This window comes from Streptopelia decaocto (assembly GCF_964273445.1).
Source record: "Streptopelia decaocto genome assembly, chromosome: 2".
Classification (NCBI taxonomy): domain Eukaryota; kingdom Metazoa; phylum Chordata; class Aves; order Columbiformes; family Columbidae; genus Streptopelia; species Streptopelia decaocto.
Genome location: NC_138655.1, coordinates 118,467,089 through 118,493,965, shown reverse-complemented (window position 1 = coordinate 118,493,965; position 26,877 = coordinate 118,467,089). Strand labels below are relative to the sequence as shown.

General features: G+C 40.7%; 1 protein-coding gene across 1 annotated transcript; it reads right to left on the bottom strand.

Moving 5' to 3' along the window:
- Positions 1–26,877, bottom strand: PIK3R4 (phosphoinositide-3-kinase regulatory subunit 4). Its single transcript, XM_082046004.1, has 20 exons — positions 26,476–26,877; positions 25,441–26,223; positions 24,080–24,213; positions 23,327–23,909; positions 20,902–21,036; positions 18,805–19,026; positions 16,233–16,406; positions 14,927–15,072; positions 13,050–13,253; positions 12,056–12,257; positions 10,437–10,636; positions 9,247–9,457; positions 7,377–7,542; positions 6,456–6,620; positions 5,122–5,333; positions 4,713–4,844; positions 3,240–3,340; positions 2,099–2,187; positions 1,567–1,675; positions 1–621 (listed from the first exon to the last, which is right to left on the bottom strand). The coding sequence occupies exons 2-20, from the start codon at positions 26,168–26,170 to the stop codon at positions 451–453; spliced, it is 4,086 nt and encodes a 1,361-aa protein (XP_081902130.1). The 5' UTR covers positions 26,171–26,223; positions 26,476–26,877; the 3' UTR covers positions 1–450.

Sequence of the window (26,877 nt, the reverse complement as noted above, 5' to 3'; positions counted from 1 at the left end):
GAAGTTCAAGTGGACTTTATTGTAGTTATTAGAATGTACAGGGACATTAGTGCACATCTCATTTCTCAGATTCAGTGTAGGAGCAGTCAGACACTGAAGTACCTGTACCAGCTCTTTGCTTTTTGCACATTGAAAATGTGTAATGTGGGACATCTTTAAACAATTTTTTGAAAGAGCCTTGAAGAACAACGCAGTCACAACCAGGCTAAACGATTTCTTCATAGACTGCTTGGTATTTCAAGGAAATGCTATAGATACCAAACATCTTTAATAAAGAAAGTGATTAAGAAGTGCTAACAGGGTGGTAGGATACAGATAACAGATTTTATCATTGCCTTTATAGTCTTTAAAGTCCATTCTATTCCATGATCTGGAAACAGTCCTTGAAAACTTCATTATAACACTATTTCTTTATTACAAATATTTACATACTATATATTAGCACAATTTTTATTTCCACACTTTAACGATTCCATCCCTCGATGCAGTTACTATAAACCCTTGTGTGGTCTGGAAAGTTGCAATATCTGTGATAATATCATGATGTCCGACGGGGAGAGATTCTGGACCCTTCCGAGGTGTCTCATCAGTAGGACCCAGTTTCTGCTTGTTTTGAATTTCCTGTACAAAAAGAAAGTGAGAAATACTGTTTACAGAAAGGTAAGCATTTGCAAAGGGGAATCTTCATGTCATACATATGAGGCTGTAAAAGGATTTAAAAAAAACTCTTAAAACAACCAACCAACCCTAAAATCTCCCACCCTTCGATGCTTTTCTTAGGATTACTCCTTGGTTCATTTATTTTATCACGCACAACCTAAATCTTAATCTGAACTGATAGCTCTCTGATTAGGGAAGAAAGGTTTGTTTTCTCACATATATTTCAATGGCACTAACCACTAAGATCTTATAGTCCTATGAGGGGAAAAAAAAAAGCTACAGCAACACATACATCTCAGTTTCCCAAGGGTTTTACAAAAAATGGTTCAACACCATGAATATAATTTAAAACTTCACATGAAAAACTCAAATATCATAAGGCACAGGTAGACCCTCACTGAATTGAACTCTTTTTTTTTTTAAGAGTCACCTTTGAAGTAGCATTTATTCAACTGTAGTGAAATAAAACATTGTGCTATTCAACAACTAGCAACACTGCCAGTTCCAAAAGTCACTCTGAAGGATGTAATAAAAACTGCAGAGTTCTGCCACGATATTATTTTGGTCCCAATGCATCTCACATTGCCTTGCTAAGATCCTACACAAAAGAAATTCCAAAGACTGATCAAAATCAAAAGCGTTAAGATGCTAGATGCCAAATCCTGAAAGAAACATGAGCCTGACTTCTGCATGTAAGTATTATTTGGTAAGTCTAATTCTGTTAAAAGCAACGAATTTTTTTCTTTTAAAATAACTTGTTCCTAACTGCCTGAAAATGCAATGCTGACACCATTCATAAAAGCTAAGAGTGAGATAGTTATAATTAAAGTCATAATGCAATTATGCAACCCGTGGCAACATCCAAAAAGCAAGCAGAATAGGTGTCTAGCAATCAATGCAAAATACCTGAACCACCTCCGTGCCCTCAATTATCTTCCTGTAGTACGAAACAGATGGGCAATTAGAACTGCCAGCAACAACATATGATCTCTCAGGGTAGGCTAGATCCCAAAACCTAAACAAAAAGAAACAAAATCAAGTTGAGATGTTAGCTTGATAAAAGTTAAAAAGCTGTCTTGCTCTTAGGATGAAAATGAGTGGACACAAATGCTGTGCGCTTTCTCCACCTAATCGAAGAGTGTGATGCAGAGAAATCAACATTCATATGAAGCTTACATGAGTTACCGTTTTGTTTCTTGTCACACAGCCTATCAAGAACTGTACAGAAGGGTGAACTTTGTGTTTCAGAGAAGCACTGCATTTGCACTACTTTTGCTGAGAAGCATTCTCTCAACTCATTGATGCTTACTGATGAACATATCTTCAGCATTATTCTTTTGAATTCCTGGAGCTTACTTAGGCAGTGCTTGGCAAAATTTAGTACACTGGCAGGGCTGGAGGGGAAGGTGTCAAACAAAAATGTTGTTGGTTTTATTACCTTATTTTCATGTCAGAGCCTGCTGTCAGTAGTATGGGATTACCAGATGCTGGACTACAGTATATTCCGTGGATGCTGTGAGGAGAAGGCTAGTGGGGAAAAGCGTTATATAAAAATAAATTATCACCAATAGCTGTTGCCATGCGTCACAAAGGGAATGCATTCTTTACCACATTTATCCACCATCCAATTTCCAAATGTTTCTGACAAATGCTAAATTACTTTGGCAACATCTTAATATATAAATGGATTCCTTTTATTCCTTATGTTTCACATAGTACTGCAACAGATTTAAGTCTGCAAAATGCTTTTTTGGAATCTTGGAAATCACATTCTCAATGATGGCAAATGAGATCGTTTCTAACAGAATCAGGCAGGCAAATCATGCTTAAAAGCACATGGATGCTCAATTTTTTATGCTACGAAGGTATTAAGGGACAGACATGTAACAGAAAACCAGCTTGAATCACAAGTTCCCTGCATACAAAGCATGTGACCAAAATGAATTGAACATGCAATCTTTGTGGCATATACAAATTAAAGTTTAGGTAGATTCCAGATCTGCATTTACAACATTTATAGGAAGCAGCTGTGGCTATTTTTGCATATGTATGTGTGTTTTAGGAGAGATACTCCACATTGCTCTTTCCCCAATTAACTCCCTGAAGAAACAGCTGAGGGTAGTGGTAGTAGCAGCAGCGTTATATTACATTATAGTAGCATTATATTACAGAAAGAATGCACAAAAGAGCATATGCTTATAGAGTATACACAATCCCAAGAACAACAAGTAAATGCAAGTGCACGGTGCCATACCATGAATTTTGCATTTACAATGATCTTTACATGTTTGATCAGCTCACTCATTTTCTAAGAACATGCCTGGCAAGTGAGTGTTACAAATACATTCTATAGATAGTGGAAGATACCAATGAAGATTCCGGTTACACTGCTGTTTTACAAAGCGGGTTTAATTTTGACAGCAGAACAGTTACAGTGCCAAAATAAATCTCTGGGCAAGCTCCTGGTGCCAAACTGGCAAGGCCACGGAGACAGGTAACCATACTGATGCGCAGCACAGAGTCTGAGGTTGTTCCAGCCCCAGCTACAAAAAAGAAATAGGACAAGAAAAAGACCAGACCTGCAGTTCCGAAAGAGGAGGTGCGCTGCTGGCCCACAAAGTGAAGCGTCGATCACCAGTTTCCATATCCCACATGGAAACTTCATTATTGCCTTGAACAGCTACAGGAAAGATATTGCAATGCGAAAAATGTAAAACAGGTTGGTTGGCTCTTGCTACCTGTCCTACTGACATGATTCAGAGGGTATAACATAGAGACACTCTCCACTTGCTCTCTGCAGCATTTGTGTTAGTCTTACTTTAGCAGTTAAAGCCATGCATGTGTTTTGTTGGTCTTACCGCTCAGCGGAAGCTTCACTGAAGTGCCTTGTTTAAGAGAGTTTAAATGAAACCTGCTTTAATCTCCAAACCTTTTTTAAAGGTATTAAAACCTCACTTTCCTCCCTAGATAGCACCTCATTCTACTTTGAGAAGGGTGGATGGTCTGCTCAGCATGGTCATCAGAGACATTGGGGATTACTCCTGGGCAGGTAAGACAGCAATCCAAAATTACACAGTTCAGAAGCTACAGTGAAGTTCCACACCCATGTTTAGCATAGACAGGCAAAGAATTCTGTTCGAGGGATTGTAAACATGACTGGCATCAACCTAGCATGCAGGGACTTTTTAATAATATTCCAAAATGATTAATTTTGTCACTGATTTATTCTTTAGCAGGCAGGAGACAAACTAGAAAGCACAGAGAAGCTTGCTGTATTTGTATGTTTTTTCAATAAATTTATCTCCCAGGGTGCTTGATAACTAAAATACGAAGTGAAGCCTAAGAAGCAGGTAAAACATGAAACTCAAATTACTCTGATTTTACAGGAACTTTTATCAATTTTGTAATTGTAGGATTAGTTTAAGCTCCGTGTCCATTTCAGAATGTGTTCCTGACACAAACACTTAAAAGTTTATGACAGTACTATGTGCAGTGAGGATGAAGCAGCTCTGACCATCCCAGATGAGGAATCTTGAAAGATTTTCGAAAGCTCTAATCTGCGACATATCTGGGTTAGATTCAAGTGGGAGCTGGAATGGGGCAACCTTTCCGTTTCTGTTCTACAGAGGCACTGAAGGCAGTGGCAGAAGTCCCATCAACTTCAATGTATGTCACGAGTTTGGGTTTTGTCTTTCATAAGATTTTGCCCTTAAGTGGTGTGGTAGACAGCACACAGGGGGAGACCCTCATGAGAGCTGTAATGCTCAGATGATGAGAATTGTAAAAGCGTCATTTTCATAATGGCCTAACATCACTTCATCCCCCTACCCTTCTTTTTCAACTCCAAAAAGCCAGGAAGAGCAGTGGCAGAACACAAGTATGAACCTTCCCTTTTTCCTTTCTTCTCCCCAAGCAAAGCACAAAAAAAAGTACAAGGGAGAAGAGAGAAAAAAATAAATAAAAGCCGCCAGGGCTCGAAGCAAAAGCTGAAACAGAAGCTGCTTTGATCACAACCTCTGGCAACTGGGAACTAAGTTTAAATAATCTTTTACCTGCAATTACCCAGGACTGATAGACAGGATGCATGAGGAGTCGTCTGATTCGGGCCTTCGAAGGATGAGAATGGCTGGAGATGGGTAACTGAAACCTCATGTCCCAGCATGCCATGGTGCCATTGCTTGTTCCTGGTGAGAGAAAGCTCCCCACAGTCAGAGGGATAAACACATGGGGTTTTGCCCATATGGCTGTGCTCTGTTCCAAGGGAGGGTGGGACTTCAGCCTCAAGTACTTAAAGAACAGAATACTTCCCACAAAGAGATCAGGAGGTATTTCTCTCCTTCTGTTTGAGAAAAGCATATACTAGTCAATCTGATCAAGCAAAAGCTTGAGATACAGTTATTGTAGAAGAAAACCAGAACGGTGGGGAGCAGGGAGAGAAGCTAACAAGAAATACAGACTTACCAATACACAGCCAGCATTGGTGTATGTCCACAGCAAATGAAGTTATGAGGCCTAATTTCAAATCATGTTTCAGTGTCCAAGCATTGCTGCTAGACCGCAAATCCCATCCAACTAGAGATCCATTAACTGTACTGTAAGCCAGTACTGACTGGGCTCCTGAATTGAAGTGGTGCATATCTACCACACAGCCATCATCCTTCAGATCTAAGGACCTGAGTTAAAGGAATAAACGAATTTAGAAACACATACAACTCCCTCCATGTTTAAGACTCCTTCCAGTAGCTAATGCTGAGCAGCATTTTCCTCTTCATGTAACTTCTCAAGGCATCTGCCAAAAACAACTTTCTCATTTGAGTATAGACAGTTATGCTCTCTCAAGTCTCCCTGCCAATAGGACCTGCAAGCCTTCTACAGGCTAGTAAAATGCTGTCAGCAGCTCTTTGTAAGTATAAACATAGCTCTGTGCTCTGGGCCTCTCAGCGTGTTTCATATTTCTCTCTCATTCATTCTCTGTGTTTATCAGATATTCATCTACCCAGAGTTTACAGGCAAGAGCACCCCTTTCCACATTATACGGCGAGCAGTATGCGAATGGACACCTTCTTCAGTCACAAACGCAGTGTATACCAAAAGGGAAAATCTAATCAGAGCTACGAGGAGACACTTGAAACAGATACCTTACTTTTACTTTGGACAGAAAACAGGTCTTTGAGATGGTTACCAGATTTGCTGAGGCCTAAGACATGTCCCTCACTCAAGCAGGAAGACTGAGCTGTTGAATCACTTCCAAATATTCAAAAACTGCTCATACAGAGAGAGGTAAGAAAGGGCTAAACCATCTTTAAAGACTCCCCTAAATAGTATCCCATCCCCCATATCTTTGCTACCTTAGTCATCACGTTAAAAGCCTGAGAGAAAAAATGGCAGGCCTGAGGCCAAATCACATGTTGTACATTTGTAATCATTTCTCTAATGACCTGTAAAAGAATCTCCAAAATTACTTCATAAGTATTAATGTCATAACGGAGGATGTAAGAAGGTACCAATCCCAGTGCATAAATAGAAGAACTGAGAACTGTTCAGACTGATTGTTTCAAGCTCATAATGAGTCCAGTGACACAGGAGGCACCAATAACCTAAAGCCATCAATCTTCAGCCCTACACGGTTGCCTTTCAACCCTTCTTTATGAAGCAGGATAAGATGATGGATTACAGCCGTCCAGTACAGCCTGGGCTCAGCCAGCAGGAAGCCTAGGGCAAATCAAGGCATCTAATCGGGGAATATAGTAACAGCTTGAGCTCTGTGCTGAGATTTAACTGCTCTAAGTACATACCTGCTTTGTATTGGGTGGATTTTAGGAGATTTAGGGAGCTTTGAAGCTTCAATACTAAGGAGCTGGATGGCACCATTATCTGAAGCTATAGCCAAATAATGCGAGCCTTGGCAGAATGTAAGTGTCTTTACATGTCCTCCAATCCGAGAGTATGTCAAAATTGATCTAAACAGTATAGAGAGAGGAGAGAAAAAGAATAATTTTTTTGTGGCAAAAAAATGTACTTCGCTTTTGAGAGAGCTCCGAAAATAACATTTTCTAAGCATTTGAAAACCAGAAAGCAACAAAGCCTGAGTTGCCTCTGCAAGCTTAACTCCCTATCTCTGCGCCTCTAGGTTATGACAGTCTCCAACTCCAGAAGCACATTGCATTTTTCTAACAGTAAGATAAAAGCCTAACCTAGATCTGTATCAAAGTTGCATGCTGTAATTACTGTTATTTAACTGACACTGCAATCCACTACATCTTTTTCAAAGTATTTTGAGACAGCCATCCTCTTCTCCCAGTTATCTCTCTCAGAAATGGTCAGCCCCATACCACCCATGTTTCAAACAGCAATACAGCTTTCCTGCATCAGTCATCAGTGGACAAGACAGCTAAGCATAAAGCTAATTTGTTCCAAAAAACTTGTATGGTTTTAAACAGCAGCACCAGAATATTTTTATGTATGCATAGAAATGAAATCAAAAAGCCTGTAATGACCACAATTGTAAATCAGTCTTCTTGATGTTTCAGTTAGTTGATAAAATTTTTAAACTGCTAGCAAACAATCTAATACTTTATAGTTGCAAGCCAAGAGGAACAACATTTCATTATTGAAATTCCTAGCATACCCTCAAGTGACTCATGTTTTGCTCTCAGCTCAAGTTTATTTTGTACTCTAAAACAGCAGCCTCAAAATCCTGTGCGTTTTAAAGCTACCTGGTTGTAGTGGTTTTTCCTTCCATTTTTTGGCTATTCCAGATTTTCACTGTGCCATCATTTGAGCAAGTGGCAAAAATGCTGTGTTCATCAGAGACCCGAATGCGGTTCACTGCAGACTTGTGTTCATGGAGATGAGCTACCAACAATCCTTTGGGACGCCATCCTGCCAGGAAAAACAAAACCATGAAGTGTGGTATTATTTCACAACCTAATAGGAACATGAAAATCCCCATGACCCATCCACCAACAGCTATATTGGGATAGAGTCACTACAACTCCAAAGCATAGAATGCACTGAAAAATTAAAGACAAAAGCCTATTTGTTCAATTCTAAACTAAACCCTCTTGGCAGATCTGGGTGAGAGTTTTTTAGACAGGTTCCAGGTACATTCAGTGAAATCACAAAGAGCCCTTCTTTGTAGACTGTAAAGATATTGGTGCACAGTTCTCCTGCTGTCAGCCTATGCAGATTGCTGTGCTGTAAATGGCAAACCCATAAATGCCCAAAATGCACATAAGCAACATATTTGAAGAGTCTTAAAGTTCCTCGATTGTCTGTAGAGTGCCTGAAGTGACAGGCTCAGTGTTGCACTATGTGCTACATTGCCAGCCTTATGCACCTAATAAAATGAAATAGCAGCTTTTCTAAATCTCATAGAAAATTTATTTCAGAACTTCAAAAATAAATTGAGGAGTCGACCTGCCATGCAATAACTCTTGCCAAGAAATTGCCAACATATGTGTGATGCATTTCCTCCTCTGAAATAAGAAATGCAGAAGTATGTGGCTGTACTTCTAACAGGCATCTACTTTAGTGAAGGATTAACAGGAGATGAAGATAATGAAAGAAGAGACCACAGTAAATTTCAGAATAAGACACAAACTTTATTTTTCTGGCACTTAATCACTTTTGTGTCAGAGCAGGTCAGCTGCTTGTTTGAAACACTCATAGGCTGTAAAACTTTCTTCACAAGACGAACACACGTCTTAGCCAAGCTCAGTCAAGCTTAGCTATGTTCAAATGCTACCCGGCTGGACCATTTTCCTGATGATCTTCTACTCCTTCCCTTAAAATGACATGGTAGTTGTATATGCCCAGATGTGTGCATTTAGGCTAGATTTACCAAAAGACTTTAACATCACCATGTTGATTACTGCAAGCCTCACTGACTCTGCTCTCAACATCTGGAGTTCAAGCACATGAGCTGCCATTAGTAGAGGACGGTCAGAACTCTCCATATGGGACACCCAGCAACGAGCCCATGGAGTGGAGAACACCAGCAGAAAATACTGAAAACTAATCTGGGTAAATCCCAATCTCAATTTAGATCTTCAAAATTTGAGGCTATAGGAAGATGATGGTGACTTAAAACTGTTTTCTCCCAGAGTGGCTGCCAGAGCCATCATTAGCAGAACTTGGGTGTTGCTCCTTTCTGGTAAAGAAAAGAGGTAAAAATGTCTCTCCTTCTGCTTTGAAAGCAACAGCGTAGTATGGGAATGCACATCTTTGTGGCTGGGCACTGTGTTACTGTCACCACTGCTGGTAGGGATAGGCTCCCTTGTAAACAAGGGCAGCTCAAACAGCCCACCCAAGTATGCATGCCACTGGGTAAGAAAACCCACCCAAGAGGTTACTACACTCACAGGATGGCTGAAAATCTGGAGCCACCCCAGGCAAAATACATGCATTTCTCACCTCCCAACACAGTGTTTCTCCCCTTGCCCAAACCAAGCCACAGGCTGTTACAGGATGGGAAATTCCACATAGTAGGCATATTTCCTATTTTTTTCCTTGAGATGATGATCTTTTGACCCAAATTATGTTTGGCTTTTTTTGTATAACCACCTCACTTGGCCTGTGATTTACCTGGAGGCGGGGGCTTGCTCTCCCACTCAGCATTCTCCATCATCTGCTTGGCGAGTCTCTCTGCATTACACTGTTCTCGCTTCTGCTGGATCAGCTGCTGAAGTTCTGTTTTGCAAGTGGTGATGCGTAACTGGTGTGCCGATGGGGACGCTGTACTGCTCGGTACCTGCATGGTCGGTTTCCTGGGCTGAACAACTGTTCCATCAGATGCCTGTAAGAGATAAGCACTTAAAAATATATGCCTTACGTTCTCACACAAATAAATCCTGCTTTTAAGATTACTGGGTTACACTGAAGAAAAATGTAAAAATCTTTTTTATTGAATCAATTAGCAAAGAATTAACATTAAAAAAAAAAATCATGTTTGCATGAAAAAAAACTTTAAGATAGTGAAAATTATTATTTGTAGGAAAGCTTAATCATTCACTTACTCTACCCTGTTTGCCTAATGTGTTATGTATTCTATTTGTAGAAACTATAATGTGCCATGCACACCTCTTAACATGATCATTACAGAAGCAGTTCTTGCTCTCAAGGCTGACAGAATTATAGGTTAGCTCTTGAACGACTGTTTGTTTATATTGGTCTTTAAAAAAAAATAGTGTGAAGTATTTCCCTCTTAGTTCAGAGTGGACACTCATTTAAAGCTAGCAGAAGTTAACCTCCAACTAGAAACGAAACAGAAGGCAGTGTTCAGTGTCAAGAGATGCCTCCACAGCCTGCAGGGCTTCCAGCCCATCCTTCTGTAGCCAGTACTTAATTACTACAGGTACAGGATGTCTACATGCAGCTATGATGTGATACAGCAGTTCCAAGTTAAAATAATGACTTCCCTTCCTCACAACAGGTATCAGGGCATACAGTTTAAGGAAAAGTCTTTCTTGCCAGAACAGCTTAACTAACAACTGGCTAATCCACAAAGCCCCATCCCTTCATGCAATGCATCTGTTTGTCAGTGAAGCTCTTCTGTTCAAGTAACTAAACTTACTTCCATCCTCTCTCAGTTCCTGTTTTAAAAATAGGAACTTGAAAGTCAGCTACTCTGCTGGAAAAGAAACCAGGGACTAGCGTGACCAATGTCAAATAACCTCCAAATAAAACAACAATGCCACATCCCTATAGCTCCACTCGTCTTAAAACAATTGAAACTTTTAAGATATTAAGAAGATGATAATATTTTTCAGGAATACCTGTGGAGAGGATGACAAAGTGGCACAAATGCCAGCTGAGGACTCTGAACGAAGTGGTTTCCCAGCCTGGATGGCTTCAGGATCAGTGGTTTGCCCATGTCCTTTGGATATTGGCTGGGAGATGTTCGTTGGTTCCAGGGACCCAAACATGCTTTTCCATTCTTCGTTTACATTTGAATCTTGCTTTACATGTTTTCTAGCTATAAGCAGTTAGGAGGGAGGGAGGAGGTGGAAGGAGAGGCAAAAAAACAACCAACCAAACATTATCATGACAACATTCACTCAGACTGGTCATTACTTTCAGACTATACATAGGTCCAATGTTTACATACCAGTTTATTATTTATATATATAGAAAACCCTACTGCTAGGTTGTTTAAGTCAGCTGACAGGGATTTATGAGGCAAACAAAACAAAGCACTTGCCATGTGTGTTCACACCTTCCTAATCCTACAGTTAACTCATACAATAAATCATTCCAGTATAAGGAAAGTTTACATCTAGAAGGCTGCAGGATTAGACTCCATGTGACAATTTTTTTTCTTATTGAATCATAGAATAGTTTGGGTTGGAAGGGACCATAAAAACATGGGACAATTTAAATTTGGACCAAGTCAGTAAAGAAAAAGTTAAAGATGTGAAGACTGATGGTGACAGTTTTGGGTGAAATAAATGAATACAGATAGAGACTTTACATAAACTAATTTTCAAATCCTGTCCACTCTTGACTCCAAAGGATGCAAAAAAAAGAGGAAGGTACTGATGTACCTTCCTTTAAAATGATATGCAAAATATTTGCAGACAAGCCTTTTAATTCTGGAAATAAGATGGCAATAGCTGCATGGTTTTCAGCTATTTCTGTGTTTTTACATGTAAAACCACACAACCTATCAGTGGTGTAACAGAGGAGGGACTTACACGCTTGAGAGAGCAGAGAAGCAGCGCAAACACTGTCTGGAAGAAAATAAGTTTGAGGATACAGAGATCTGGAACAGAGTTAGCAGCAAGGGGATTTCAAAGCTGAACAAGGAAATGTAAGATGTTTTTTGAGCTGAAAGAGGAGAAGGCAAAAAAGTAAAATAGGGGTGGATGAGCAGCTGAAGAACCCTAAGGCAAAAAAGCATGTGGTTGATGGGTGAACAACAGCTGGGCCTCCTCAGTGCCAGCCTGTTTCAGCAACAAGCCTAGGCCTCAGGTTCCTCCAAGCTACCTCAAGAAAACATTCTGGATTTTCAGAGCTAAAGAGGTCATCACTTCTTGAGAGGAAACAGAGAACAGAAATGTAGCCTTCATAACTTACACTGCTACCATGGCTCATTAGAGTCCTGTTTGTCACAACCAGCTGAACAATTGGTGCGTATTACTACTGCAAATGCAGTCAAACTAATTTAAATATTCTCAGGGGCAAAACATCCCCACCTTTGACTGATCCAGAGAGCATTCTGCCACCTCACATTTCAAATAACAGCAGTGATTTTGTTATTGCAAACTCAGTGAGGATGATGATAGCCATGTGGGCTGAATTATTGAGAACACTTGCTGAATAAATTAAAGCCTTAATTCTCTGACCCTGAAAGAAAGGCCATACTTTATCTAGATAGACCACAAAATATACCAACCACGTTTGTCATCAGGCTCCTGCTTTGTTTTAACAAGATCCACTTGTCTTCCAGTTATCCCCAGAGCTGACAAGTCAATCACCCCTTTCTGACTGCTGTCATGCAGGTGGCTCTGATCCACTATATTTGCTTTAGCTTTGTTTGATTTTAACATAAAGTCTTTCAGTGCTAACAGTTTGTCTTCTTCCTCCTCAGTCATCCCCTACAGAACGAAAGATAATATTATTTACTTTTGAAGAAGAACATGCATCAAGGATGAAGACATAAGAAGCAGTAAAATTAATAACTGGCTTAGATGTGAAAGGAGGGAGAACATCCCCAGAATTCAAGACATCAAACTATCACTCACACAAGACATTAGGTAAGCTGCTGTAGTATATCTGTTCTCCTCAGGAATAGCAAAAGGGCAAAACAGCATTTAATACTGGATCAATGTCTGGTGCAATCTGCGTAACTGCCACCTAGGTCATGCATACAGCCCACAAGTCACAGGGAAAAACCAAACACACTCAGTTGCAGTCCTTCGTCTTCCCAGTTCTTGCTACTTAGTGTGGGTGATTCTTAGTCTTCCCCTCTTCACATATAAGCCTCAAGACTTTCCAGCTCAGTTTGGTTTTGGTGCTGCATGTCTGTCTTTTCAACAAATCCATACTCCTCAATCCAACACAATACATGGTGCGTGTACTGCAATGCTGCTACATCACAGATGTGTCAGAAATCTGAGACATATATCCTTTTTTTAAAGACTTAGGTTGTACTCAGGAAATCCAGACACACGGTTCCCCTATTTCTGCCAGATCTATTAAAAAAAAAATCTTCCTTAACTTCTATCCTACAAGCATATACTGAAATCAATGAAGTGAAGGGTTTGCAGGATCAGAAGCTCAGACTGGGAGTCCCTCAGAGCAGCAACTGCAAGGTTGAGGTCTGTGGCGACATACAGGGCCCAAAAATCTCAAACCTGACTTTCAAACTACAAATAACAAGCAATTACTTGTGAAAGTAGCTTCTTCAACAGCTGTGCAATGGCAGGGTCCTCTGGGGGTGGGCAGTCAGGCAGAGCACCATTCCTCTTCTTCTGACGCATCTGAAGGTGTCGGAAGAGGCTTGTGATATCCTTCGATCTTAAGACATAATCAAATATGGAACGGCTGACAGGCTCTCTAAGTACACTTAGCAGGACTATTTCTTTATCTATCTGCAATTCAAAAAGAGAGACCAATCAACATGGAGGAGGATGATATCTGTATAGACATGGGGAAATCTAGCAGTAAATGCTGTCACCTCAGCTCTACAATATTTGCACTTTTTTTTTTCCGAGCTTGAAAGTCAGTAACCAGACAACTGCAAATATTAATATAAAAATCAATCTCTTCCTCTGAAGGCAAGTTCTAAAAACAAGTTTCCAGCTCAGTCCTGAAAAGATGCTTTCAAACTTACAGTAACAAAAAATCATGTTGGACTTCAAAATTATTGCACATGATTGTGCCAATAATCTAGATTCAACTTCTTTAATGAAAATAATATCTTTCCTTGTGTTGGTCGTATCAGATTTTCTCTTTTCTCTTTCCCTGTTCTCCCAACAGACTCAGAACATTAACTTGGCATTGCTAGATGGGATTAAAAAAATCTACTACTAGTACAATGATATTTCAGACCTGGTCTGTCTTTGTCCTACATTTACCCTGTAAAAATACCATCTACAAGAGCTCTTCCCCTGTGTCAGTCAGATTATTGAGTTTCCTCCTATGTATACAAAGGAATAAGCATGCACAAGCGTGTAATTAAGTAATATTCAAAAGCATATTGGGACATTAGTAAACAGTCATAAGAAACTGATGAGTTAAGGCATAATTTAGAATCATTAACTAGGGCAGTCCTTATAAAGATTATTCATTACTATTAAAATAGAAAAAAAAAAACAAACAAGTTTCTATTCTCCCAGGTGGTGATTCAGTGTCTGTGTCCAAAGAACGTGTCTGGACAAACAGGTCTTGTACACAGTCCAGATTACTTGCAGCCCCAACACTCCTTTTAGTCTATACTTTTATTTTAGTACTTGATCTTTGCTGTTTCAAGATTAGGTCTTAAGATGGCAGGGTGGGGGGATGGCAAGCCATATTCATTACATAGGACCCCAGTTACAGTCCCACAGTTAAGTGGTAAACCTAATTTGGCCCAAAATTATGACATAAGTGCTTGTATAAGAGCTAGAATACTCAAAATAACTAATGGGAGATGGTGGGTGTGGACCACAAATCTTCTTTCACAACAGTGTCAGAAGACCTCATTCCTATAATATGCTTCTCACATGTGACTGTCTACATGAAAACCAACTTCAAAATGAGGCCAAAGTGAGGCTTTCTTTATTGCAGTCCAACTCAACGTTACCCCCTACTTGCTTGCTATACTTAGTGTTGCATAGCAAAGAAAGATTTATATGCTAAAACAAAGTAGGATATGAACAAGGCAGAAATGTATCAATCGATGCCTAAAATACAGCACAAGGTGTCTAGGGAGATATGAACAAGGAAAAATACTATTTTAGTGAAGTTACCACCTGCATGGTATACAAGAAAATGTTAAACCATGATGCATTTTCAAGGTAAGTACTGCAACTGTTTCTTATCTATTTGAACACCTGAGAGATGCATTCTGCAGGTCCCAAAGTTATATGCAAAGATCCCTCTATGGTCATGTTACCAGCATCATGCAGGTCATTCCTACACACATGCTGTTATAAAATGACTGAACTCATTCATGCTGAGCACTCTGCCCTTACCCTCAGCAAGGCACCAAAACCCAAGAGTAGCACTGCTGAAATCGGTATTATGACTAGTGAAGATATACTCACATTATTTGAAGTATTACCTGTATTATTGGTTGTGTGATAAAAGGATGGAGGTATGGCATGAGCTTGCAGTAGACATCAGCAATGTTCAAATACTGTGCTACCACAGTGATAAATCCGACTGCACCGTAACGTATCCAAAGATTAGGATGACACAAGAAAGGTGCTGAAAGAAAATGAGGCTGTTAAAATACATCATTCATATTGAAGAGAGGGGATCATCCTGTATATTCCTTCTACTAGAATTACCCCCAAACTGAGCCTTCCCTCCTGCAGAGCACCAAGGTCAAAACAGACTGAGAAAATTACTTCACAGACTTCACTGTGCCTGTGCTGCTCAGCTTCTTTGCTGTTGCCAAAAGGCATATTTTTCCTATTTATTCATTTCAGTCTCTAACAGTCAACTCCAGATTTGAAAAGGAGACTAATCCAAAAATAAATCCTAACATTATTCTGGACAGTTATGGAAAATCCTAATAGCAGTGATTTTTTTTCTTTTTAAGTAAAAACGTTATTCCTTCCTTCCTTCCTTCTTTCTCCTCTCTCCCTGGAGTAGTTGCTACTTATATTGTAAGATTATCAGACTCAGAAGTCCACCTCAATTATGTGGGTTTTAAGAAGTTGTAATCAAGGGAGTGTACCCGGTCATGAGATATAATCACAGATCATCTGCCCCAAATTCTGAGTGCATTTGAAAAGTCGTAACATTAGGAAGAGGCAGACTACATTTCAAAATATCAGTTGGTCTTTTCCATGAATAGCTGGTGAGTGTATGGCAGGTCTAAATTAAGCTGATAAGCCTGATGAGGAAAGAGAGACCAACTCTGTATTCCAAGGTTCTATTACAGATTGTAAATGAGTTAAATGGTATTGTATGGTGTTTAAAACAGGATAAGAAAGGATCACGTACTATCTGAAGGACTGGATTTCCCTCTTCCTCATAGGCTGATGGGTAAGAGTTTGCAAGTTATGGGCCTGATCAACTTCCAGAAACAACCAGGAGTTTTTCTTCATTGGAGATTGACATGAAGAACAAGGAAAGATCTTAAAGCAAAAGGGTTTTGGACTCAAGGCTAAGTGTTGTTTACTGCTCTCCTATGTAAAATCAGAGAAGATGCTTCCAATTTGTTGGAGTGAAGTGATTATTTTAGAGTTCTGAGCACTAACACAGTCCATTTAGCAACAGTTCATTGACATAATTTCATGTAGATTCTAAACCAGCACTGTAAGTTTGCATTTTGGACAGCTAAGCTGACTGTGAAGTTTTATGTAGTACTAAGATTTCTTAAATAGCAAAACAAGGTATTCTCCAGTATTCCAACTTACCGATATCACAAGCAAACTCATAAATATGGGGCTTTTGCAAGAGCCCCAGTTGGCACATACAGGTAAGAGCATTGAGGGCTTTATAAATGACAAATTCTTCAGCATCACTGAGACCTTGCTGAAGTAGAGGTTTCAGTATCGATGAGCTTTGCCAGCCAACATAAGCAGCAACACCTGAAACATAAAAGGAACATATAAAAACCCAAAGTAGCACTTCCTTGCCTTTCCTCACTAAAGCTTAAAATTATCATCCCACAGAAACAACTCAAAATAGATAATTAATCATTTTTTAAAAAAGAAGCTGCTTTCCATTCAAAGACCAATATTCTGAAAACTGTTTGACAAAAGCAGACCCCTGTGCCTGCAGAGGTCCTTCCAGCTGCCAGGCACAGATGTCGGAACACAGCTGGCCAGCACGAGTCCGAAACAGCCAGGCAAAGCCACCAGTGCTCCCAACAGCAGGGGATGCAGTGCCTGCATTCCTACACGGAAAGGACAAAGGAGAAACGAGGAAAGGTTCTGTTGGCAGGATTTTGTCTATTAGCTTAGCAGTGATGGTAATCTGAGTATCATTCAGATTCCTGAAAAGACTCACTGGATACTGGACTAATTATCAGCAAGCAAAGTCTACAACAAGCGTTCACCTATCCACAAAAGAAAGAGGCAGAAGTAGTCAAAAAGGAACTTTTAGAACAATCTTCTAAAGCTCTTCCAGTCTGAAATGGCTGCAAGATTTGCTGTTTAGTTAACTAGTCTCAAATTATTTGCAGTCCTGAAGCCATCTTGTCCCTAGTTTCAAAAGTAAATCCAGTTTTTAAATATATTTCAAAATCTTAGAATGAAGCCAAGATCGAAAGCAAAATGAAAATAATTCCTTTGAAGCTGCTGCACAAAAATATCAACTGCATTCTAGTAAAGAAACTTTCCTCTTCCTTTCCCACATGAAAACCAATCGTGTCCACATGAAACTGTCATCTGAAATTGCTTGTTTGGATTAGATGACTCATCTACAACAATTAATCTCTGGCAATGGTCAGGAAAATGAATCTTGTTGAATTTCTGATCTTTCCTCTATTTTTACATTCATCAGGCTACCTGGGTAACTCCTCTGATCGTTCTCAAGAGAAAGAAAAAATAGTTTTTCATTGAATAGCTCAGGTTTATCATTGCTATTGTCATACGTGGCACACAGCATAGACCATAGCTGGCTCCTCGGCTTCTAACTCAGTTATTTGGGATTGATGAATTTTCTGGGATTTAATCTCTTCCCATCAGAATCAAGATTAAACACAAAATAACTTTATCACTTTTACTCTAATAAGGTAACAAGCACTATACTTGCTCATGTATTAGTGCTGGGCTTTGCAACCAGTTACTAAAAGGAAGAGAGGAAGAAGAGAGAAATGGCACAGGTAAGAGAAATCCCCTCAGTGCCACTGTTACAGAAGGGCACAGACACAGGCAGCAGTGCCTGCACATACTTAAATATGAGTTAGAGAGGTCAGTTCTAAAGATGTGTAAAAGCTTTAAGTAAAACAGTGTAAAACAAAAATATACATTTTGAACTTTATCTGAATTCTTCCATGGAGGTTTTAAACAGGCACTGGGAGAGGAGGAGTTAAAAATACATCTCTCTACGTGCCTTTTGCAAGAAGCCAGGACACTGTGACCTGTGCTTTAGCTACCCCATTGCTCCTTCTAAGGGAATTTTGACAAGTTATCAGCATCACATCTTGGCAGGGTTTGCCAGCGCTGCATTTTGCAACTTCCAGTCATAATGGAATGCACGCCTACCGCAATGGCCCTCATGGACCTGGATGATGCTTCTTTTTTGTGCCGTGCACCTGATATACCATTTTTGCCCCCCCCAGGTACTGCAGTCTGCTGTGAGAAAGTCTTACTGAACTGCAAAACCTGAACAGTGCCTCTCAGCAACAGTCATGTGGAATCATTTCCAACGTACATGGAACATCAGATATACTAAACAGCTGATACAAAAAGCCATGATACTACTGGCAAGATTTTTTAAAATCATTAAAGATTCCTGTCAGGTCAGAAAATTTAAGTGATGTTTTAAGGCACTAAATAAGTTTTCAAATTATATTTTTAACCTACACAGAGGCATAGTTTCCATTATATAAACAGGTCCACTGAAATTAATGGAACACACACCCATGAGGTGATGCATCTACTGAAGAGCTCATAGAATTCTTAGCATTTGTCATAATTTAGGCTTCTTCAGTTAGTGGCTTTAGCAAAGACTCAAAAAAAAAGTTAAAAATAAATAGCATTTAAAGTTTATTTTTTATGTTAATCGAACAGAGTCTTAAATGCCTCAGTCTCAATTGTATTAAATATTTGGACTAAAAGAAAATGATATTTCTATTTATATTGTTTTGTCTTCATTCCCTAAAGAAACATATATAGTCAATATATCAGCTAAGTCTTTTCCTGTAAAATATAGAAATCTTTATAAGAAAGGACTTTTATATGACTTTTAACAAGATATGTGAAAATTAATTTCTTTACATTACTATCTCTCTACTCTGTCTGGCTGAAATCAAACACTTACCAACAATGCTGTCAAAGAAAGCTCCTCGAAGATGCCAGTCATTCTTATCATTTAAGAAAGTGATCATGTGAGACAGAAGAACATCATTGGCTTTTTGACGTCCGAAAAAGACACAGAGACGCGTTATTCCATTTTCCATCAGCGTTTGTTTCACAATATTCTCCGGGTCACTGAGCAAAGTCACAACTTTCTGCTGTACCATTTCATGCAAGGCCTGCAGCTCTGCAAGAGACAACAAAGTGAACATTTGGGTAGGTGAGAAGCAATATGTCACGTGTACTACCTACTGCTCAAGGAGTTTCACTGATGGGTCATCCTGAAGAACACCTGACTTGGTAAGATGGACAACGCAACAGAACCTCAACAATTCCAACAACTGACTTACCAAAGACTTTAGGCTAAGCACAAGGTGGCGGCAAAACCGAAGAATATAGAAATGTGAGACAATCATACCAGATCACGATATATTCTAAACTCGTCATAACTTCAGCTAAGCTCATTATATATATATGGGAGAAATGCAGATGTAAAGAAGCATCAGAATGAGTCAGCAACAATGTTACAAGAGCAAACAAATGCTTCAAGGCAATTCTAGTTTGATATGTTTATTAAACTATCAGTTTCAAAATTAGTGGACAAGAGATCGAAAGTGTATTTTTAGTTAGGTAGACAGACTGGCTTCTTTAAAGATGCAGGGAGGAATAAACAATACTTGAAAAAGTGAGTGCTTCCAATTTCACTAAATATCAGCAGTTACCCTAACAATACCAATGAAAAATGTGAAGATGATCTTGTCCATGGCTTCTACTCCATGGTGCAACTAAAAATATATTTCTGTTGAATGGAAATAACAGAATTACTAATGCACTGGATATTACTGAAAGCTGTATAAGAGAGGTTCTCAAACAAGTAGCACAAAAATTTCGGCTATTGCTGTTCCAGCTTTGCAGGGGCAATTACCATTTGCCTGCAGTCAGAAGATCAGCTAATTTTCTTTCTATCATGACTCTGTCAGTCACATGAAAAAGTTGCCTTCTGGGTTCAAATTCCTCATGCTTGGTGTCTAAAAGGGTAAAAAGAATAGAACTATTCAAACTTCTTTCTTCCTGGTGCTGCTTCTTTCATCTCCAAGCTATTTTGAGGGATAGGGGATAGTATTTTTTAGGAATACAGCCAGTGTGATGGGGCTTCCTTTCTCTCACTTACGTGAAGGAACTTGAAGGGGATTTATCATGTTTGGTTTTCATAGTTGGTTTTGATTTTGTTTTGTTTTTTTAAAGTATCATTCTGCAACTAGTTAAGAGTTAATTGAAACATGCCTTTTTCCCTACCAAATGAAGTATGTGTGGGATGCTACCAATTATGATTAGTCACAGATTGTTTTTAACCACAAATTCTTCCCAGCTTAGAGGACTTGCTCGGCATTATTACGGAAATCTGTGCATCACTAAAAAGTGCTGGAGCGGACACACAGGTCACTTGTTAGCATCCCTTCTTCCCAACAGAAAGAAAAAGAAAAGCCATCCTTAGGATTTTAACTCATTCTCTGTGCTGCAGTTACAATAGTACAGATAGCGGTATCACTGCCATGTGGCATCCATACATTGAACATCTTCAGGCAAAAAAGATAGACAAGAATTGCCAGACACAGGAACAGAAAAGGAAGAATGACTGAAAAATACAGTACTATGACTAAGCGAGAATTCAACAGGTTTTCCAAAGCTAACGCTGCCTGCCACTTCAACGGAAGCAATGTTTGGAATACAGCCATGTTTTCGCAGCTGACTTGTTTACAGGACTGTGAGTGAAGCTGGATATGCAACTAGGCAGCCAGCATCACAGTCAAATACCTTGAGAGCTTTTGGAGAAGAAAAGTGCACTCACATATACTTTTTTGTCTTTCACAATGTTCAGAATGGGTGTCTGTTTCTGCATGAAGCTGTAATGTAACACACTTTGATACTGGTCAAGGCAAAGCATTCATCCTGTTTAACAGGAAGACTAAGCTTCAAGAGATGAGGAAGACAAATGCTCACTAGGAGCTTTGGCCCATGATTTGTTATTATAAGCAGGCAAGACAAGTAGAAGTGACATTACCTGTGTCATAGTTATCACTAGGGTGAGATGTTTCATCCATTTCTTCACCATTTGGTTCATTTTCCATATTCAGATTTTTTAGCTGTACTAACTCCAGAAATCTCAGAGCTGTTTCTGCCAACAATGCAATGTTTTCTGCAAAGGAAAACATTTTGGTTAAGAATTTTTCTACTTTGCCCATTTACAGCAGTCTGATCATCCCCCTGATGAGAGATTATAATGACTGACAATAACAGTTACAACAGGCAAATGGGGTTGAAATTACACAACATGCTCTGCTCAACCAGCTTCTGTTGACCTTGACCCCGGTGAAGCTACCAAATACACCAAATCACACAGTATTTTTGTCATGTAAACAAATGGAAAAATTGTAAGGATAGCGAGTATAACAAAGACTAATTTCAGTCTTCTAGAACTAGCCCTAAATGCTACCTAATCCCAGCCTAATGACTAAATAACTTGATAGAATTTAAAGGCCAATTAACCCGAATTAACTAATGTCCCCACGTGGCAGACTGCAATAAAACAAGAAGAAGCCACCCCGCCAGGGTATGTACCCTAGAAAATAACAGCAGGGTTACCCTTGAGGGCTGGATTCCCCTTTTAGAACATTTGTCCCCGTATCCATCCACACCATTTGGCACCGTTCCGCACTGTCTGGAAGCTGCTGAAGCAACTCAGTCTATATTATATGGGACAGGGCACTGCTGGCACAGGAATAATCTCATCAAGGCAGAAGTCCCACTTAAGCAGCCGTTCAGAGTGTCATCCAAGACAATTTCAGTGTGCCAAGGTAACCAGTCCACAGCCCAGGTCAAATCCTGTAAGTCCCCAGCCTGACCTCTTCCAAAAAGTGTGCTATAGTAACACAAGTTAACTCAGGTATTAGACCACCTTCAAATATATATCTCTCTATATATATATTTGAAATTTAAATTGCTTTCTTACCACAAAAGCTATCTGAAATTAAAGCAACTTAACCAGACTTAACCATCTACAGTTCAAATAGCCTCGTCAAATTTCAGAAATTATTCTAGCTGTACTCAGTTTGAAAATAGAGTCAAACAGAGAGAGAATCTCTGTGTAAGCAGATGCAACTGGAGTCTATGGCTACTAAGACCTGTAGCCTTTTTGCACTTGCAGAAAAATAGATTCCATCTTGTTTCTTCCATTTCAGCTTCTTGAACAAGTTCAGCTTTATATTAGTTCATTTAAAAATAATAATGAATAGTTTCTAATTTTACAAGAGTTGTTGGGGAGTTTTTTGGTTGTTTTTATTTCCTAATCTGCAAATAAAACTGAGGCATGAAAAAATGGTTCTTTCATAAAGCCCTAAAATGTCAAAGATCATGGTGAGCAAAACCAGTTGGTCCTATTTATTAATTATACATTATCTTCAATAATTAGTTCTATCAGCTTACTTAGCAAACAAAAACATCACCTGGGACACTTTCAATTGAATTCTGCATTTACAACTTAAACGAACAAACAAAGCAAACAAACAAACAAAAAAACCAAAACACCACCACCACACTTAAAAATATGCTAGTCATAGCAAATAAGGATATATAGTAAATAGCAAATATGGGCATGCCTACAAAGCTTCTTCCTGAACCAGGCAGACCTCATATCTGCTACAGTATAAGCCAGTCATTACGTGGCAAATAATATAATTTCAGCCCCTGAATATCAAATTTTATTTTGTGGGAAAAGAACTCTGAAGCACAGTGATGCTTTAAGTTAGTTTCCTATTTATTCAGTTCAATCAGGCCAGTCTAAGCAAACAATCTGAGCTAATGAAATGGCAATTAAGATAAATTAATAAAAGCAGCAAAGGGTGGGCAAGCTCAGGAAGGCCTGTTCACATACTTAGCTACAAAAAGACCACCTGGACAAGTACTTTTCTTCGTTATGCTCTTGCTTATCCAGGGAATAAAGCCAGGGCTGTATCCCTGAGCTTGAGACTTTAAACTCTGCCCTTAGCTGTGGGCAGACTTGCTGTGTGCTACACCCAGGCCTGAGCCCAAAGCACATGTACACATTCTGCAAGCTGCTTCTACATGCAGAACTACAGAGTTTTCAAAAATAAGCAAATGCTTATTTTTGAAAAAGTTAATTCATCTAGCAGAGAGCAAACGCCTTTTGTCAACTATTTAAAACGTAATTATTTACTTTGGGTACAGATCTACACTGGAAACTCATCTCTTAGTGTAAGTCAACTCGTTAATTTTATTAGGTTGCTGCCACCACCTGCACCAGTTAGCTTAACTGAATACAGGTGTCATTACCTGCAGTCATGTTGAGACTTCTGGGATTTACTGAAATATAATCAGCAAGCATTGTGATGATTTTGTGCAGAGGAGAAAACAGTTAAGGAAACACAGAAAAGCCCAGGATTTGGAGTTTTGACTGGATTTCCTCTTACCAGCATATGCAAGTCTGACGATGGTGGCTTCATCCTGGGCCAAGTGTGCAATGCCTGGCAGAATGTATTCTGGGTAAATGTTAATATCATTGCGTGGCACCTCTTTGACGAGAGCAAGAACTTTAGTTAGTGTCCTCACAGATTCTGCCCTCACCCTGGGCACAGAGTCGTTGCTGAAATGTAACAGATAAGGAGTAATACGATCCAGAAGAATCTCTACACTTAATCTTGGTGCTAAATGAAGAATCAGTTCCAAAGCAGCCAGTTTTGAATCACAATATTTGAGAGTCTGTAAACAGGAAGTTATCACAGACACTAGAATAACCAGCCCATTCTCTTTTGTCTCTCCCTCGGCTTTCTCTGTGCGATCATGCCCACAGAGATTGTGAATGATGTTGTCCAGATCTTTACGTATGACCAATATACGCTCATCTGCCGATACAAACGTTTCCTTGGCAAACTGGGCCATGTAAGGCTGAAGGAAAGTGTAAAATATTTCAGGAAATGCATTGTTACGTTGCTGTTTCAAATAATCTTCAGCTGCTAAACGTTTATCTGGCTCACGATGGACCATCTGAGTGACCTTGAGAAAGGCAGAAGTAGAAGGGAGCGGGAGAGAAAGATTAAAGGTTTAGACATTTGCAATACAAAAAATAAAACAAACCCAAATAATAAGCAATTTGTCACCAAGGCAGGTGAAATAAGCTACAAACAGAACACACAAATGCTTCTAATGCTGTGGCCCATCCTTACCAGTTCTCTGATACTGCGGTCTTCAATTTTGTTTAGGACTTGATCAGGGAAAAAGAGGCCATTTCTGTAAGCCAAAAGCTGAGATAAATCAAACAAGGGGACACCTTCTGTGAAGAGCTCTGCTATTACACAGCCTGGGGAGCAACAACAAAAAAAGTCAAACACGTCAGATTATGAACAGACACTTTAACTTTGCTTTCTATATGCAGACAAGAACAAACCCTAAGCAACTCTTATCTCAATTAAAAATAAGGCAAATGAGTTTCCAAATTAACTTGTGGAAAGCAGAGAGTATCTCAAGCTCCAAAACGGGGCTTTTACACTTGATCCCTGAAATATCTTCCAAGTATTTTATTTCAAACTTGCCAACAGCAGACAAGTTTTCAGTTAGAAAACACAAGACAGTGACTTCAGCCACCTGCCAGCTGGAAAATACACCACCAGAAAAGGAACCCACATCACTGTCACACGGCTGAAGAGTGCCACTAAGTCAGCGTGGATCGGGCAGTATATCAAAACTACGCAGCCCTTTTACAGAAGGTAAAGAAATAACCTCTATTTCCAGAGTGATGCTGGGAGACAGCACATATTCACTCACACAAGCTCATAAGCCTAGTGAGAAATAACATGATTGCCAAACACAGTCCCTCCTGTTGTGTACATGACACATTCTCTTCAAAGGTCCCACTCCTGCAGTTTGCTCCCAACAGTCAGCATCTTGCTTTAGCAGTGGGGTGCTCTGGAAGCTTGACCATAAAAGCAGCTTGTAAAATGAAGTAACTGTTACCTTGAAATTCAGATTGTCAATCAATTTAAGGAAAAAAAAAAAAGCCAAAATTATGGCTTTCCAGCTGCTCAAGACAAGCCTAGGACTCAAGACAGGCTCTCACAGTTGGACTCTATTGTGTATTTGCGAGTGGGACTATGAGAGGAGCTTACTTATTTATCCAACTTCCTCCCTGTGGGAAAAATGAAATGAGAAGGGACTTCTAAAGCCAGTATTGCCAAACTGCCCTGAAAGCTGGCTCAGTCCCAGGCAGCTGAACCTTAGAACCACTGGCTGGTTCCTCTTCTTGGGTCCCATGAGGTACATGCTATGTGTCGCCAGAACCTCAGCCATGAGAAGATGATGGCCTATGGCTTGCAGAACCATCTCTTTCCCAGGGCAGAGCTGACCATAACAGAACAGTTTGTGATTTCCCTCCTCAGATAACATGGCAATGCGCATAAGTTATGTAGCTTATGGCACTGTATCTGTACATTTTCTGTGACTGAAAGGTTTGGGGTTGGGCCTTATGCTTTTCTGCACCCTGACACACAACCATAAACAAGAAATGGTTTCTCCTGATGGTTCCAACTACCTGCAGAAAATATATCCATTGCACGTTTTAACTCCCCTCTTGTTCGCTGGTTGCTATTTGCCAAGTCTACCAAAGGAGTTGAAGGGTCCCGCATGTTCTCCAGCTCCGTAGCAAACATGCTGCCATCGACAAAGCGCTCGGGAGCGATGTAACATGTTCTCCTCCGTGATGTGTCAAAGAAATAATTGAAGTCAGCGGGATTGTCTTCAGGAAGATAAGTTGGTTTGAAACTGGCAAAGTCAGTTAGAAGAACCCAGTTCCAGCTGGTCACCATGATGTTCTCTGTTTTAATGTCCCCGTGGCGGACTCCAGATTTGTGCGCTTGGTCCACCGCGGTGAGGATCTGGAAAGCGATCCACCTCTTTTCAATATTGTTCAGGAACGGCCTCGTACTAATGCGATCATAAAGGTTGTCCCGTACGTACTGTCTGAAAAGCATCGCGGCCTTCTCAGACAGGGTCGCTTTTTGGAAGGGAAGGCAGTTCTGCGCCGAGTGCAACCTTATCTTCAGCTCCTCCAGCTCCTGCTTGTAGCTCGTCAGGGGCAAGGTCGGGTCCTGAATGGCAAACACCTTCACGACCACCAGCCCCTCCCGGTGCTTGGCTCGGGCGACCTTGAAGAAGCGGGTGCTCCCCAGGCTCTTGTCGTATTCAAAGTCGTGGATGTCCGAGAAGTAGCTGTCCACCGAGAGGATCTGCGAGGGGGCAATGCCAGCCAGCTGGTTCCCCATGATGCCGCCTCCCCCCGGGCGCAGCCACCGCACCGGGGCTCTCCCGCGTCAGCCTGCGGGGAAACACAGCGCCTGTTCCACACTGGCCGCCTAAATGGCTTCGCTCCGCTCCCCCCCAGCCCCTCGCAGCGCAGTCCCCGCTCCCCAGGGCCCTCAACTCCCCCGGTTCCCCGCCCCGAGCGGGCCCCGCCGCCGCGGCTCCCGCCCCTGCCCTCCCCAGGCCCCGCCGCTGGGGCAGTGCTGCGCGGGGCCGGGCCCGGGGGAGCGCGGAGCCGCGATGGCGGATCCCCCTCCGCGGCACTCACCGGCGCGGCCCGCCCGGCCCAGGCACAGCCGGGACCCTCCAGCCCGGCGGCGAAGGGATGGAGCGAGGCGGGACTGGGGCGGCGGAACCGGCACCGCGCGGCGGGCGGGGGAAGGGGCGGCGCCGTGAGCTCACATCCTGCGCCGGGACCCGCCGCCTGCCTGCGGGGTGACCGCATGTCGGCTCTTACTGCCGCCCGGGCTGCTCTTCTGCCCATTAACTTTTCTTTTCTTTTTTTTTTTTTCCGTGGTTACGTTACGTGGAAGGGTTTATTCTTGTTTTGTGCTTTGCAACGGGAAGAGGGTACATCTGTAGCAGCAGCAGTGATGCGTTCTTTGTGTTATTTTTGTCTCTTCCTTTAGCAATGTCATGGAAAAGATGACGGGGGTGCAGCGTCTCTAGT

Coding starts and splice junctions, on each gene's coding strand:
- PIK3R4 (XM_082046004.1), bottom strand. CDS start 26,170: ATGGGGAACCAGCTGGCTGGCATTGCCCCCTCGCAGATCCTCTCGGTG. Junction 13,254..14,926: donor TCACACAACCAATAATACAG/GTAATACTTCAA, acceptor TTTGAATTGCAG/ATAGATAAAGAAATAGTCCT. Junction 7,543..9,246: donor GAGCAAGCCCCCGCCTCCAG/GTAAATCACAGG, acceptor TTTTCCTGGCAG/GATGGCGTCCCAAAGGATTG.